Raw genomic sequence first — 17,384 nt, forward strand, 5'->3', positions numbered from 1 at the left:
CAATTTGCCATGAACCTCTTGTCTTGCCCAGCCTCAAGTGTGCTCTCAGAAAGGACCTTCAGTGCAGCAGGAGGGATTGTAACTGAGAAGAGAACTCGCCTAGGTCACAAAAGTGTCGATTACCTGACCTTTATTAAAATGAATGAGGGGTGGATCTCGGAGGGTTACTGCACGCCGGAAGACTTGTTCTGACTTCTATGCAGCTGTCCTTCTCTTCAAGCCTCATGACTCCACACACAGCTGTCCTTTAGCGTCCTCCTCCCTCCGCCACCGTTACAAACTAGGGTGCAAACCCTACTGGTTTAATTTTTTCTGGCCTCTGTGCTTCAGTGGCTGCAACCAAAAAAACTGGGCAAACAATGTCTACAAGGTCAACGTATGGCGAAAAATGACTATTTTCAGCATTTATATGGCATATTTTTTCTGGCAACTGTGCTTCAGTGGCTGCGTCCAAAAAAATGCATATTTTCTGCATTTATATGGCATAATTTTTCTGGCCTCTGTGCTTCAGTGGCTGCAACCAAAAAAATGCATATTTTCTGCATTTATATGGCATAATTTTTCTGGCCTCTGTGCTTCAGTGGCTGCAACCAAAAAAATTTATATTTTCTGCATTTATATGGCATAATTTTTCTGTCAACTGTGCTTCAGTGGCTGCGACCAAAAAAATGCATATTTTCTGCATTTATATGACATAATTTTTCTGGCCTCTGTGCTTCAATGGCTGCAACCAAAAAAATTTATATTTTCTGCATTTATATGGCATAATTTTTCTGTCAACTGTGCTTCAGTGGCTGCGACCAAAAAAAATGCATATTTTCTGCATTTATATGGCATATTTTTTCTGGCCTCTGTGCTTCAGTGTCTGCGACAAAAAAAATGTATATTGTTAGCATTTATATGGCATATTTTTCCTGGCCTCTGTGCTGCAGTGGCTGCGACAAAAAAAAAATAATATTGTTTGCATTTATATGGCATATTTTTTCTGGCCTCTGTGCTGCAGTGGCTGCGACAAAAAAAAATTAATATTGTTTGCATTTATATGGCATATTTTTTCTGGCCTCTGTGCTGCAGTGGCTGCCACAAAAAAAAATAATATTTTCAGCATTTATATGGCATATTGTTTCTGGACTTCTGGTTCAGTGGCTGCGACAAAAAAAACATAATTTTTCAGGAAAGTACACATGCCTAATTTTTCAGGGTTCTGCAACAGTGGCAAAATCGCATCTTTTATGGTCACCGCAGGTGATCAATAAAGTAGACCAAAACTGGGCCCACACTGCAGAATCTGTGTTTTTTGGTTCACTTCACTGTACATTGAATTACCTCTGCCTGACCGTGCACGTGCGCACAAGCACGGTGACTGCTAAACACACCACTACAGAAATATTGCCACCAACAGGACGAACATCCTGGAGGTGACAAGCAACTAGTAATTAAAAACTATTATTTGCTCACTTGACGGTATCATTCATTAAAGCTCTTTGCGTCTTTTTGCGTTGCAGTAAGCACCGCGTTTCGTCTTTGCGTGTGAACAGGCTGTAACTTTTACACGACTTGATTGGCATGTAGACGCCGGACGTTTTAAAGCATTTTATTACACAGGTTTAGAAATGTAGTGTGATTTCTGCCCTTTACAGCACAAAACGCAGCGCTGTGTCAACAATGGATTTTTTAGAAACATTTTTGCCCATGATCCCCCTCTGGCATGCCACTGTCCAGGTCGTTGCACCCTTTAAACAACTTTAAAATCATTTTTCTGGCCAGAAATGTCTTTTCTAGATGTTAAAGTTCGCCTTCCCATTGAAGTCTATGGGGTTCGCGAACCGTTCGCGAACCGCTCGCATTTTTGCGCAAGTTCGCGAATATGTTCGCGAACTTTTTTTCCGACGTTCGCTACATCCCTACACTACACTTCAGTACTACTGATTGTGGTGCCTTAGGAGATGTCAGACAGTACTGATAACAGGCAAGTGTGGTGCCATATCAGCGAGTGCTATTTGCCAAGTGACATCAAACAGTAAATGAAAATATATTAGCTCAATATTTCTGAGTACAATTTTACAATAATATCTTGCAATGTTGAATTGAAGGCAATTAAAATGTGTTCCAGTTGGATTTGTTTCATTCCCATCTTATGTTCCATGTCAGTGTTGTAAGGGCATTGTGCTTTCAGGGTATGTGCTGTTGAGTTGTTTGTAGATTAAATAGTCAAGGCAACCAGTTCAATAATCTCTGTTCATTAACATCTGTCAGCGATATCAGGTGGCTCTTTGGAAACTTTAATACAGTGGGAAATTAAGCAAACATGCCAGGGAAAATGAATGTCAGTCAAGTTCAAATTCTCTAAGCAGAGCTTGGAATTATTGTGTAAAATACATGGGCAGAATGTCTGTTGATTGGTTGGATTGGATTACTGTGCCAGTTGTACAAAATGTGCCCATTGTGCTACATAATGTCCTTTACACAAAGTAAAGAGCCAATACATATGGCACAAGAAGGGGATCCATTAGCCAAAATCCTGTTATCCAGAAAGCTTGGAATTATGGGAAGGCCATCTCTCATAGCCAATAATTATAGTACAGGAATGGATCCATTATCCAAAAACCCGTTATCCAGAAACCTCTGAATTATGGGAAGGCCCTCTCTCTTTTTCTCTGTAATAATAAAACAGGGCTTATACTTGATCCCAGTTAAGTTATAATGAATCCATTTTGTTGGTTTTATTTAATTTGAAATGATTTTAGTATGAAGATCCAGAAGATCCAGATCCAGAAAACCCTAAAGGTCCAAAAATCAAAATACATACTTGTGCTTTTTTGTTGCTGTCCTGACCTGTCCAAATGTCCTACGTCAGGGCCTGCGTCACAAATATAAGTGCTTAATTGCAAAAAGTGCAGTTGCCAATATCAACCAATCGGCTATTCATTTTGAACAATTTACTACAAGTAAGAAAATGAAAGTAAAGGCCTGAGTGGTTGCTATTGGGAACTGTGACGTTTAGTACTTATGTTCCTAAATCAGCCTCTCAGTATTTGTTTTAGATTTGTTTCTGGCCATAACCTTTAACCAATTGATCAGATTTTTTAAAAAAAAAAAGGTTACACAAATGTATAAACATGAATTAAAGTATAGCTACATGTGTGTGCCTACATCTGCCTTATTAAATCCATATAAATTGTAAGTATAACATAGTCAAAAGATTGAAAACGCAAACTCACCAAATGTGAAGTGTGCACCAGACCCTAAGCAAAGGGAGCAAAATCCATATAGGATGGGATATGAAATCAAGGAACCACATGGGTCAACAAATTTTTTTTTAAAAAAAAAAACAACCTTTATTTCAACATTCTACACACCTTGCAGTTGTCATGCTCCATGGACCCTTAGTAATAGGCAACAGTAAGAGCTCTTGGAGCACAAAACACATAAGGCATTTAGGATGTTGTAATAAATGTTTTTTTATTTAATTTTTTGGTGACCTGTGTGGTTCCTTAAGTGTCTAGTCCATTTTTTTGTACTTTTACATTTGCCTTACCTGTTCTGAAAAAGGAGAGTAGCACTGTGGGGTTGGTGGGAACCATCTCCCATCACTTGAACAACTGTGCATGATCCTGGTTGGTGCTCACTTGAAAGAGATAAGACAGAAGGCACCCACCAGGCTACTCTGCTTTTTCTGAATGGGTAAATCAAACAAGGCAGTATTAAATGTGGGCACGGTTTGGGAGGGGTGAAAGAGAACTGATAGTAACCTTGATAAATGTTTTTTCTTCTTCTTTAAAACATAATTTTTCTTCACACTAAATGGCAACATGAAATAATGTCTCAAAAATGCCTGGAGTGAAACATTATCACGCTAATGACATGGGATTAGTTGACATTTCTGTTATCAGCCCCTGTTCAAGTAGGGCTGCCAATATTTCTAGGAAAAAATCCAATCTTCTTTTGTTTTTAGCTTTCTTAATTATTAATATAATGGACATAAAGCATTATTTTTACTGGCAAATCCAGTACATGCAATGTAGCAACCCTACACTCAGCTACTCAGCAGAGTGATTTACTGGTCATCTGTTTAAAAGCAAACTTCTTATTGGTTGCAATGGGTTTGTGCACCTGGGCAAGCTTTGTGCCTTTTATTTCATATGGGGAATAATATCTAGAATTTAAATGCACATAAAGCTCAAACTTAACTTTACATACTGTGCATTTGCTTTCTTTAATGTATGTTTGGTGTTTTGGTACAAATGAATGTTTTGGCCCATTTATCCTTACATCTTTGTGGTTGCCTTATACAGTATATCATAGCCTTTTGATAGAGTCATACATCTCCCAGGAGCAGTGACTTCATTTGCAAGGGCACAGCTGATGCATCTGCCGTTTTATAGAGCCCCTGTTGTAGATAGCTATGTATAGAACTCTTCTCATTGTGAGCCTAAAAATAATATGCAGCTGGCTGTCCAGCTGTCGGCCCATTCCTGAAAAGAGTTTTTAAAAGGTTTCTGGGGATAAGCATGCTTCCATTTTGGGAAAGAGATCCTCCATCAGTATTGGATGGTTACATCTACAACATAGGTAACTTACATTGGTATGGCATATATTACATAAATACATTTATATTTGCTAAATAGCCCACTGACACAATGATCATACTGATCAATGCATGAAGTACCGAGATGTCAAGAGCCTAATACAATTATAAGTTTCTTTAGCTGAGATTAAAGGAACCCAAACCCTACTAATGTATATACTATGATTTTACTATTGTACAACACTAACTCAGTGAGGTTTTTAATGGTGTTTTACACAATTATCACCAAAAATTTAAATTTTTGCCCAAAAAAACCCAACTGATTTGCAGCAACCACAAATTTTAATGACCAACATATTCATTCATTTCCAATAAATACAAAGAGGCTGCTAACAAATGGCCTCCACCTGACGTTTGATGTGCAAATAAATAAGTTTGTACTTGTAGCATAGTCCTCCTCCAGCACTGATGGTCTGAACAATGTCCCATTTTGCCTTAAGGCAATGATTTTTTTAACACTTTATCTGTGCAATTGTCCTGCTTGAGAAAATGAACCTTGTGTGCGAATGTAGGGTTCACTCTACAGATGTCTCGTCGAGCTATGGCTAAGTCTCAGTCTCACAGGTATGTGACAGCCTGCTGACAGCCACTAAGGTCAAATACTTTGAACTAACCCCGGACCTGGGAGATCACTCCATCTGTTCCTCTAAGAGTAGATTGTTTTCCTTATGTCAAGAAGTGCAGGAAATGTTTAATTTTAGACATCAATCAGAAGAAATCAGACAAATACCCCTCATGTGTTACTGAGGGGAACTGGGAGGCAGCTCTTGGACATTTACTAGTTACATTAGCAGATAATGGTACAAGACCAAGAGTGGACAGCATTTGTTTTCGAAGAACATAAATCCTTCTGGTTCCATGCACTATGCACTTAATAAACAGTGAGAAGATTGCACTGATTCTGTAACATATATGGTATTTAAAAGGCTATGGCAAGCTTTAAAGGGCATGAAACAAGGACTGGGCAATTTTGCAGCAATGTTTTTATAGCACTATAGCGATGAGTAGGATGTAGTTAAAGGGGTGGTTTACATTTAAGTCATCTTTTAGTATGTTATAGAATGGTCAATTATACGCAACAATTGGTCTTTATTATTTATTTCTTATTGTTTTCTAATATATTGCCTTCTTCTCATTACTTTTTCCAGCTTTCAAATGGGGGTCACTGACCCCAACTAAAAACAAATGTTCTGTAAGGCTACTTGTTATTGCTACTTTTTATTACTTATCTTTCTATTGAGGCCTTTCCTATTCATATTCCTGTCTCTTATTCAAATCAGTGCCTGGCTGTTAGGGTAATTTCAAAAAGCTGCAGAATAAAAAGCGACCTAATTCAAAAACTCGAGATAAAAAAAAATGAAAACCAATTACAAATTGTCTCAGAATATCATTCCCTACATCATACTAAAAGTTAATTTAAAGGTGAACAACCCCTTTAATCCTGCAAGACTTGTGACTTGACAAATAAATACTAAAGTCTTTTGTAGCTAACACAAACAGCCTCATATTGAGAAGGGGTTCATTTATTAAAGCAAGTCACACCTCCAGGAGTAATAATGACCATAAACTTAAATAATAAAAGAATGGTACACTGCTGATAACTAACATGGAAATTTGTATCACTTTGATATATACCTTCTGTAATGTGAGGTCTTGTTTCCAAATAGCTGTACAGAATTATTCTCACAAAGGTAAACGCTAACGAATAGCAATGAACCACAATAACTAAGGCTGTAGAACACTTTAGAAACTTTAGTTTTTTCACACTCACTTTTGCTACCCATAAGCCACCAGCAAATCAGAAGAGGGAGTCATGGGAAATGTTTCAATAACACTTTCTCCTCTATCACGAGCACCTGCTAGCTGAACAGAAGAGGCTGCTGATATTGCTGGGACAAATATAGCACAGGAACCTCAGGGGGATTTGGGTATACCATAAAAGGTGGATATTGCAGATAGGTATGTGCTTTGCATGACTATAGGAAGCGGAGTCAGCCTACTGTGAGTTCTGCCTCTTAGGACCTCAGACAATATCTTATTAGCCTATTATAATTAGACCTATCATTAAACAAAAGACTTGGCAAAATGCACTATGAAGGGCTATACCAATATCAGTCAGGAACTGCAGTGAATATTTTTTATTAGCTTCCTGATATAAAGTCTATAATATTAACAGATTATTGCACTAGTGCACTACATTGTGAGATTCTATTGTGAGCAACTCATATTCATTTATTTTATATCTATTTGCTTTTTGTAGGCACAAGAAATGTAAGTAACAATAGAGGTAAATTAAGGACCAGTAAGTCATGCAGTATATGGTACAAGATATTTCCCACTGAGCATACTGCTGCTTTCAGACAATTTCATTTCAAGTCCGGGGAAGGTGCACAAGGCTTGTGTGTCATTATCCTTACACTGTCACACTCACACTCACTCCATTGGCAGGGACATGCTGAATAATGCCTGTGTTTGTTCACAAAACATGGATTTACAGCCGAAAATTGCCCATGTATCTGGTCAGTGACTGAATGGACACTTAGGGCAGTAGGGGCTTAATATATGTTTCCTTCGCCAGAATGGAGAAACATGTGCCATTAGCTTTACGTTAGAACAAGATGACTTGCACTCTGGGCTTCAGGATGGAAGCAAGGCAGGAACTTTTCTTGCCTATGACTACTATGTACCTGTGTACAAAATGCATCAGGTCTGTGTTTTATTTTGATATAAAAAGATATTTGGATCCTATTGCTCCTGCACTGCTTCAATGTAATCCTGAAGTCCAGAATGGGGTTTCCCAATAGTTTTTCCCATGCTACAAGCCTGGGGCATCTTGTACATTTGGTATTAGAGGTTGCTACTCTTGCGATGGACCTGGGGAGTCCCAGAGTGTGAGTGTGCAAGATGTGTTAACATGCAAGACACAGGGTTGGTACACCCAGATCTCTAACAACACTGGGGCTCATTTACCAACACTGGGCAAATTTGCCCATGGGCAGTTACCTATAGCAACCAATCAGTGATTAGCTTTTTAAAACCAGCTGCAAGTAGAATGCAACAATCTGATTGGTTGCCATGGGTTACTGTCCATGGGTAAATTTGTCCAGTGTTGATAAATGATCCCCAAATGTGTGAGTTGAAATGACACTAATGTTTTTCCTAAGCTGAGTTGTACATTTTTGGAGTTTTACTGGAAGAACAACAAATGGTTTGGAAAACTTACTGAGTACTTACGAGTATTTGTCATCTATAAATACCTATGAAATTTTTTATTTTTACTGGAACATGGCAGGCGTGCAAGCAACAGCTGGTGGCTATCATTAGCATACCTTTTGTTCTAGTACATGCAGTCTATTCTACTGACTGCTTACCAATTTTATAGTCTCTGTTTGTATGGGTTATATATGCACTAATATCACGTAGATAATTACAACATTTTGTATTACATAAAGTACTCATATGTTTTGAAAAGGAAATTCTGGAAGTTTTTTTTAAATTTAGCTGTCTCTAATAACTTTCTATGGGCTATGGATAACAGATGATTTTGCCGCCACTTTCCTCCACTGTGTTTTACCTGCAACATTTTCCTAACCATTCTTACATAATTGTACTGGTCTCACCCAGGGACAGGGTTAGAACACACCTAAGACTGTTCATAGCACAGAAAGAAGTCTTGACGTTTGTTGTGAGATTGAGGCTCCCATGGTTTCAAAATGTTGACATAAAGAACACAACCCAATTTCTTTGTTTAAGCATCAGAAAAGAGAATTGTAAGTAGATATTCATTTTATGTCAATTCAGGGCTTTCAGTTGTTCTAAAACCAGCTGATTAACAGACTTGTGAAGAATTATGTAAGGTAATGTGAGAACTGGTGTCCTGGCTGTAAGGCCTTACATAATTCTTCATGTCTGTTAATCAGCTGTTTTTTGATTCAGGAGTCCAAACCAACAGTGAAGAGAACAAGTCAGTATTAACCTCCAAGAAACCTCTGAAAATGTACAAACAGCTATAATGTATTCTGATTAGATTAATGTTGTCAACTCCACAGTGCAGTGGTCAAGGAACCCAGAGGTTTTAGGGGTTTATGAGTATGTAAGTATGTCCAGTTCTGTGTTTTTAGATAAACTGAGGGAATATGGATCTAGACACTACACTTGCACTGGGGCTCTCTTTTGCCTTGTCATGCTCAAGTCAGCTTCCTCTCTCCATCACCTTCTCCTCTTCACTGTTCTGCCTGAGATGTCAGGGAAAGCCTATTGACCTATTTTGCAATGCATGGTTAAGCCCCTCGAGCCTCTTTTTACTGGCAGAATGTTTCACATGACAGTCAAGTATCAGGGAGAAGAATCAGCCTTGCATAAATAGAAGTAACATCACATCCCAGGCACTTCTTTATCCTTTATATGTCTACCAAGAATGTTACCCAGTATGATATTAGCCCACAGAAAGGCTTGCATATCAAATACTGTTGTCATGCTTCCTAGACCTGTTACCTTATAGTGCTGGCCATGCAAAACAGCTTTCCCATTGGTATAGGAAAAAGGTCACCACATTTGGCAAATGCAAACTTAAGATGTTTGCTTACAGGATGAAACGTGTTCTTTCTTAGTAAATAAAAGGTTCGGTCAAAGGTGGCTAAACATAGAAAGCAGTGAGATGTTGGTGAAATCACTACTAAATTTGTATAACAGAAATGGAGCAAAACATGAACACAAAATAACAGATACCTATGGTCAATCCATAACCTTTACCCATAATTCATATTTAGATTTGAGTGTAAGTAAACTACAGTGATTACCAGTGGTTATAAATTGTTGTAAAATGTAACCGGTCTTGATAAACATGTGATATTGAAACTAGGCAATGGGCTTTGTGTGCTGTCCATAACAGGCAAGCACTTGGCAGACAAGGGGGTAAATACAGTAAAAAAAATATGAGTGCTTAGTTGATTTATTTTACAGATAGGGGTAATTTGCAGTTACTCCATTTAAGGTGCCCAACTGCCTAAACTCTTGTGCGAAGACCGGAAAGTCCAGTCAAATTAATTCATATAGTCTGGGTTCAAGATTCAAACTTTTATACTTTTAAGGCTCCAACAGCTGTAAGGTCTGCAGTTTATAATGCTAGTTTCCTCTGTTATGCATGCATTTATGTATAGTATCCCTTTAAATCTAAAACTGGCAAGCTGGCAATTCAATATTTAGCGGCAAATATGAAATAGATTTGACCATTAAGTCCCCAATGCCAAATCCATGCAAAGTGGGCACTAGGGATCCTATACACATAGCCCTGCCTTAAAACCCTAATAGCCCTCATTTAAAGAATTATAGGTGAAGACATGGAGCTTACACTTTTATGTCCCTATAGCCAGTGTCGGACTGGCCCACAGGGATACCAGGAAAACTCCTGGTGGGCCCAGGTGTCAGTGGGCCCTCCTGCTTTAAAACATTTGGCATATTTCATGGCCATTACCTATTTCTATGAGAACAAAGAGACTAAATAGATTGAATAATAGATTATAGCATGTAAAGAAAAGAGACTAGCAGAATAGAGGTTAAGTTATAATTCAATAGAGGTTGAATTATAATAGTACTGACAGTGGGCCCCTGATCTAAGGTCTTTTAGTGGGCCCCTGGTGTCCAAGTCGAACACTGCCTATGGCTGACTATGCATCCAGAACCACTGGTTTAATAGTACAGATACAGCCTTATAATACAGTGCCATAAATCTGAACTTGCAGACAGACAGTTTTGCTCTTTTTAGGCCCCATCAGATAAGATATTGGAACATGGTCTCGAGGAGTAGGATTTGGAAAAGAAAAAACTGAAAGAAAAAAACATCAAGACTGAGGTGTGAAGGGCCAAAAGAAGCTACTGCTGAAAATGCAGCTTCTCTTCACTCCCTCATCTACTCATGACCCCTCTAACCCCCCCCCCCGCATGCTTACCTTTGTGCACGGAAATTCGTCTCCTAAAGTTACCAGAAACAGCATTTTGCCTCCCCTGGTAACCAGTTGGGCATTGCCACCAGAGAAGAGTTTCTCAACTCGACCCATTGGCATAAGCGCCCATGTGCGCTAATGTGGTTTCTCATATGAAATTTTCAAACCTACTAAATCTCTGAACTGACCAATATCCACAATACTTGGATTGACCAGTCCCTATATATGAGACCGTTAGGTAATGAAGTCTGTAGCACTTACACATCTTTGTGCCCATCTACACTAACCTCCTACTTCTGTTTTTTTGGACTTCACTGGGATCACCTGACAGAAACTGGGAATAATTGGAGCTACAGAACAACAAGGAACTGGGCAATTCGCCTGTATAATAAAATACCCCTGTACTTAAAGGGCACCTTTTGATGTTTCCCCACCAGAGGTGTGGGCTTGTCTCCTGCCAGTGCTATGCCACCCCCACAGAGAGAATTGGACTGGACCTGAGGGACACCGGATAAAAACCTGGTGGGCCCCATGGGGCCTACAGTCCCCGACGACCCAAGCCTACTTCCCTCACTGGGACATGTGGGCTCTCTCCCTCCCCCTACAACAATTATGGCTGCAAGGAGGAAGTGTGGTCTGCACTGTGAAGTGGGGGGGGTGGCAGGCGATGATTGGGGTGCGGGGCCTCCAGGCGGCAGCCCAGGTGGGCTTCGGATACCCCATTCTGGACACTGAATGACAGTGGAGCTCCCTTTGCAGGTAGCCATGTTTTTTCACATACATGAGCATTATACACGTGTGTGATTTATGGGATGAATATGGGACACCAAATCTAATTTACATGCCACCGTTACCTCAAGGGGTGGAGCAGAGTGGAGCAGACCCAACCCTGTCCCTCTGGTAGTTAACCTTGTGATGTCCCATCCGTGCACTGCCCTTTACAAAGCAAACAGAAAGTATGCCAAATGTGTGCAACAAACTTATATCCCCCCAAAATGTTTGCCCTATGTATACTTTCTTTGGAGTTCTTGCAATGAATTTTGCAATGTGACTAACGAAAAAAAGATTTTTCTTTAACAATGACCCCTTATATAAAGTGCCCACCCCTCTACCCCGCATGTGCTGTATTTTATATACTAAATAAGGATGGATGAGGAGCTTATTGTTCTAGAAGGGAAAGCACAGGAGGTGGGGGCAAGAGTAAAGAAGTAAACATAGCAACATTTCAGCAAATTCTCAGTACAAGCCCTTTTTATTGGGCTTACTTTGCACATGGGATATATTGCCATTTAGTAATGTTGTAGATTAGGGGGGTTATTTACTAAACTCTGAATACAAAAATCACAAAAAAATTGTTTTGTTTTTTATACCGGACTTTTAAAAAATCCTAAATTTTTTCGGCATTTATTAAATCACAAGGATGGAAAAGTAAGAAAGAGAAAATCCGGCATCTCAGACCTGTCGAGGTTGCATATAAGTCAATGGAGAAGTCCAAATGATTTTTTGATGTGTGCTGGGTTTTGTGCAATACCAAGTTTTTGGGCAAAAATCTGAGTTTCTGGGTGAAAAATCCGAAAAAACATGAAAATCTGATAAAAACCCCAAAAAAAAACAGGAAAATATGATTTTTTTCCAGCAAAGCAATTTTTTCTTGAAAATGTAATAATAAATAAGCGTAAATAACCAGAGGGGATTTGATCGGAGTTCGTAGCAGAAAATATTGAGATAAATTCAGACTTTGATAGATAACCCCCTATGTTGGATACAAGGTCACATTATTTTGCATATTGAGGACCAGGTTTTTTTTTACTTTTTATTCCTTTGATTAAAATGGGAGATATATTTGAAATTAAGTTGCACTAAAACAATTGATTTGAAGGAATATCAGTTGAAGTCTTTGGTAAAATACAATTTGGTCACCTAAGACAATTGTAAAAATATACAAATCTGTTGATTCTAAAATATCTTTTTAAGCAATAGTATTTAAATCTGTATCTGAGATGCAACATGTATAATTCCTTTTCAGTGTACAGTAATGTCAAAACAATAGGTATCATCAGTCCCCTTTGCAGAGTACCCAGGAGAATGCAATACATTAACACCGTTTTTTTTTTTTTTTGCTTTCAGCGTGTACTTGCATCCCATGAGTATCCAGTCATAAGGATCAATAATCACTAATTCTCTTCTACTGACATACGTTAAAGTAAATTCAATACACGGCAAATCAGATATAGCCACGAACACTGGGGAAAAGCTGTTGTACAGACACTCTTACTGTTATCTATACATATATTTTTTTAACAATATATTTTCTCCCTGCAGCACTTAGTAGGAACTCTGCTTAAATACTTTTGATTCCATAGAGCATGTACTAATACTCTGTAAATTTTATGTCTACAACATCTAGCATCAAATTTAATTTCATGTATTGAGTGAAACACATTGTACATGCACTGCTGGAATATGGCCTCCAGGTCTAGATGAATAAATTTAAGCCCATACAAGAAATTATATCTACTTCCTCATCTGCAAAGTATCTTAAAGAAACTGGAAACAATCATTCTTGCCCATTCCATGGCTTTCAATAGATTTTTACTTTTGCACCCACTATCAAATGGAGCAAAGCATGTTTCTAACCTGTCTGAAACCTGATCAGATGTTTGTATGAAACAAATGCATGGCCTTCTGCTGGAAGGTTGCAAGATGACCTTACCTTTGACACTGTTAGAGGTAAGTTCTTCTCTGAGCCCCCTTGAAGCCTGAAACCCCAGGGACCCTCTCCAGACAAGGTGATGAGGATTTGGTCATCAGTACCCATTGTTGTATCTTCAGTTCTCCAGGGCCAACTATTTGATCTCCATCTCTAGAGCTTTCCCCTGCCCCTAGCGTACACAAGCAGCCAGCAGGACAGTAGAGCCACACTACTCTAAACTCTTCTGCTAGCTTCTCCACTTGTTACGATGAGTCAGTAAATTCTAGTTTTGGAAAAGGGCCAGTGGCGTTCCTTTGCATATGGCATGTCAATCATGCTTTCTCTGCTTTTCATCATCCCTCCCTCTTTTAGCCCTTCAGAGGAAAGAGATCCCTCCAGCCACTCTAAGGAGCATTTGTGCACAAACCATACTCTTTAATTCATTCTATAAATAGCTAGCTCTCTGTGTTGCCTTTCAAGCCGTAAAGGCTCCATTCTTTCTATACCCACCTGTTCAAATGATTTAAATGCCAATGTCTGCAAAAAAGTAACATACTGAATGTGTAAAAACCCAGTTTAATGTCTGACATAAATTAGCATTTAGACCAAGCTATGACACATTTGCTATGTAGGGACATGGCAATTCCAATTACATTATAGTTTTATTTGTCATTGGATAAAGGGTTTTATTTCTGTTATTTAAGTGACAGAAGAAAATTGTAATTTACAAGTTTTTTCTGCCACAAATAAACCTCTAAAAATTTGATTTGCTTAAAAGTGGTCCAATAAGATCAGCGCAGCTCACACTGACTTCTATAGGACCTCAACAACATTTACTTCGCAATTAATTAATCTCAAATTTTTAGAGCTTTTAAGAAATATAGAAAAAAAACACATTTTTCAAGATTCGTGAAAAAAAAAGAAATTTGATTGTTAGTAAATCGGCTCCATAGGGTACTCAGCTTTTTCCGTGAGTTTACAAACAATAAAAAAATAAATATAATAAATATATGAACATAATAATATAATAAAAACATAATATATATATATAATGAACTCTAAAACCTTAAATTAGATATTTTATAACTAGCTAAGGATCGCATTGACTTCTGCATGATCTTGGGAGCTTTTAGATGAGGAGTTTTTCATACTTTTTATCATTTAATAAGTGTAAAAAAACTATGTTTTTAATGTCACCATTTAGATGCGCAATATTTATCTTAAAAAAGTTTGACTGATAAAACAGTCCCTTATTTTTAATTCCAGTAGAATTTTTTGTGCAGCATCTGTCATCCCAGTAATCATATGCCAACTTGCATGTCCCCAGGCCTACAGAAACTGACAGAAGGAATTAAAAACAGTTTTTACATCTATCATAACATTTTCGTTGTATGCTTTTTATAGTTGTGTTCAGAATAATAGCAGTGCAACATCACTAATCTGATCAATCGCTGTTTTTGGTAAAAATTATAATTCTACATGGCAAATATTTTACTAGTAGGTGTAGTAGAGTAATAGAAAACCAACAGACCCAATGGTCATGACATACATGCTGCTGATTCTATGTAATTGAATCATTAATTGAGGCTTGTTCAAAATAATAGCACTGTTCAAAATAAAATAATATCTTGTTCCGAATAATAGCAGTGTGGAGTTTTATTAGTTAATTCATTCATTCTGTGAAATAAACAAGTGTTAGATACAGCCCTTATTTATGGAAGGAAGGCAGCAAATGTTGTGCATGTTGGTTATAGTAGATTTCTCTTTGAAAATCTGAGTAAAATGGGTCGTTTCAGACATTGTTCAGAAGAACAGAGTACTTTGATAACAAAAAATTGATTGAAGAGGGGAAACATATAAAGAAGAGCAGAAAATGATAGGCTGCTCAGCTAAAATTATCTCAAATGCTTTAAATGGGTTGTTCACCTTTGAGAGAACTTTTAGTATGATGTAGAGAGTGATATTCTGAAACAATTTGCCATTTGTTTTCATCTTTTATTATTGAAGCTTTTTGAGGTATTTATTTTTTATTCAGCAGCTCTTCAATTTAATCTGGTAACTAGGATCCAAATTACCCTAGCAACCATGCATCGATTTAAATAAGATGCTGGAATATAAATAGGAGAGGCCTGAATAGAAAAATCAGTAATAAAAAGTAACAATACATTTGTAGACTTACAGAGCATTTGCTTCTTAGAAGGGGTCAGCGACGCCCATTTGAAAGCTGCAAAGGGTCAGAAGAGAGTATAAAGGCAAATAACTATAAAGCTATAAAAAATAAATAAAGAAAACCAATTAAAAAGTTGCTTAGAATTGACCATTCTATAACATACTAAAAGTTATCCTAAAGGTGAACCACCCCTTTAAAATGGCATCCAATGGTAAGAATACGGAAAATTACCATTCCAATCGATAGAAGAATTAGTAGTGATGGGCGAATAAATTTCGACAGGCGCAAATTTGCTGCGAATTTCCACTTTTCGCCACCAGCAAAACTCACACCAAAATTCGACGGTGTCAAACAGAATTTGGAAGTGCATCGGAAAAGTCGCTTGCGTCAAAACCGTCATGTAGCAACACTATTCGGACTCCCATTGACTTTAACGCCAGCTTCAAAATTGATGTGAATTGTCATGGGCATCAAAATTCAAATTTTTTGCCGTTTCACAAATTTCATGGACAAATTCGCCCATCACTACTTGTGAGTACTGTTACCTATGTGAAGCCAAGCTATCAGCAAGAAGCCCCTGCAAAGTCATTGCTGAAAAAAAGACAAGTGCTAAAGCTTTACAATCAGCAAATTAAAAAAAGCTTTTTTAGATCAGGTTGGATTCTAAGCAAAATACAGAGATGGAAATATCTACTAGAAGCACTGACAGCCTGACCATTCTGCCAAGATTTAAAAATACATGGTAGTAGCAGAAGCATCCTCTAGATTAAGCTGCAAATAGATCTGTGTTTGGTGTACTCCCTGCCCATAGCAACAAGGCAATGTCAGGCCATGGAACATTCCATTGCAGAGCCTGGAATAAAACAAATGTGCAACAATAGCTACACTGAAACTGGTAATTGGAAATGCGGCAAAATTGCCGCAAATGCTGAGTACATTAGAGAACTGCTGAAATAACTTAAAACCAATTATAAAAGTATATATTGTGGATGAGAGACTGGGGCCAACATCATCGCAGGTGTAATACTATCTGTAAGGAGAAGTGTGTAGTTGTTAAAGTATTAACATTAAAATAATCAACTCCAAATAATACACCTTGACCTGTGTTGGTGCACAATATGTCTCTGTTAAAGTCCTGTGAATAAATATATACACTGAAAGTGTTTCTGCCACCAGACTTGCATAATAAAGTCCAGATATTTAGCTATATCTTAAATACTTACACTGTGTCCCTAATAATCGCAATAAATATACTTATTTGTTGCAACAACTTTTGTCATTATTTTTATTAATCCAACAAAATGGTACTTTATGTTACCACATATATAATTGTTTAACATTGTGCTCTTGATCCATCAATAGCTGGCTGTATGATTTAACCCAATAAAAGCCACTGCTTGGGTTGGACACAAAGGTTTTGAATGTACATTACAGCAACAAGCAAGACTCGCTGCAACTTGTCCCATATACATCTTTATGATTTCAGCCATAGAAAGGAGAAAATGGAATTATTTACTGACCTGATTACTCATTTCACTCACTTATAGACAAGACCCTTTCCCCAACAAACATCCGAATAAGCTCTTCTAAGAACATCCACATGAAATCTGAGCTCACTTACCTTGTGTTTACAACTGTGAAAATGTCTCACACGTCTTCCATTGTGTTTGCAACTGTGCAATCTGTCCAACCACTGATTTACGCAGCCCACGCTTGGGCATCACTGCAGAATTTCAGCATTCCATTCATTTGCAGGTACTCTTTAAAATGATATAGTTGTCACTAACACTGAAATTTTATTGATCAGATTTTGACAGGTATAGGATTCCTTATCTTGAAACCTGTTATCCAAATTATGGAAAGGCCATCTCCCATAGGGGTAAATTTATGAAAGAGTGAAGTTCCGCCACTAGAGTGAAATTCCGCAGCTCTCAATTCATTTCTATGGGATTTTGAAAGGCGTATTTATCAATGGGTGAAAGTGAAAGTTCA

At 37.9% G+C, this 17,384-nt stretch overlaps 1 protein-coding gene across 1 annotated transcript in view; it reads right to left on the minus strand.

The window, feature by feature from the left end:
- The window catches only part of synpo2l.S (synaptopodin 2-like S homeolog), a 57,101-nt gene extending 43,585 nt beyond the window's left edge, over positions 1 to 13,516 (minus strand). The window contains exon 1 of the mRNA XM_018227603.2: positions 13,244 to 13,516. Coding sequence (XP_018083092.1) covers positions 13,244 to 13,348 — 105 coding nt within the window. The 5' untranslated portion in view covers positions 13,349 to 13,516. The remainder of the gene's footprint in view (positions 1 to 13,243) is intronic.
- Between the last annotated feature and the right edge of the window lie 3,868 nt (positions 13,517 to 17,384).

The sequence above is a fragment of the Xenopus laevis genome, chromosome 7S (assembly GCF_017654675.1).
Source record: "Xenopus laevis strain J_2021 chromosome 7S, Xenopus_laevis_v10.1, whole genome shotgun sequence".
Lineage (NCBI taxonomy): Eukaryota > Metazoa > Chordata > Amphibia > Anura > Pipidae > Xenopus > Xenopus laevis.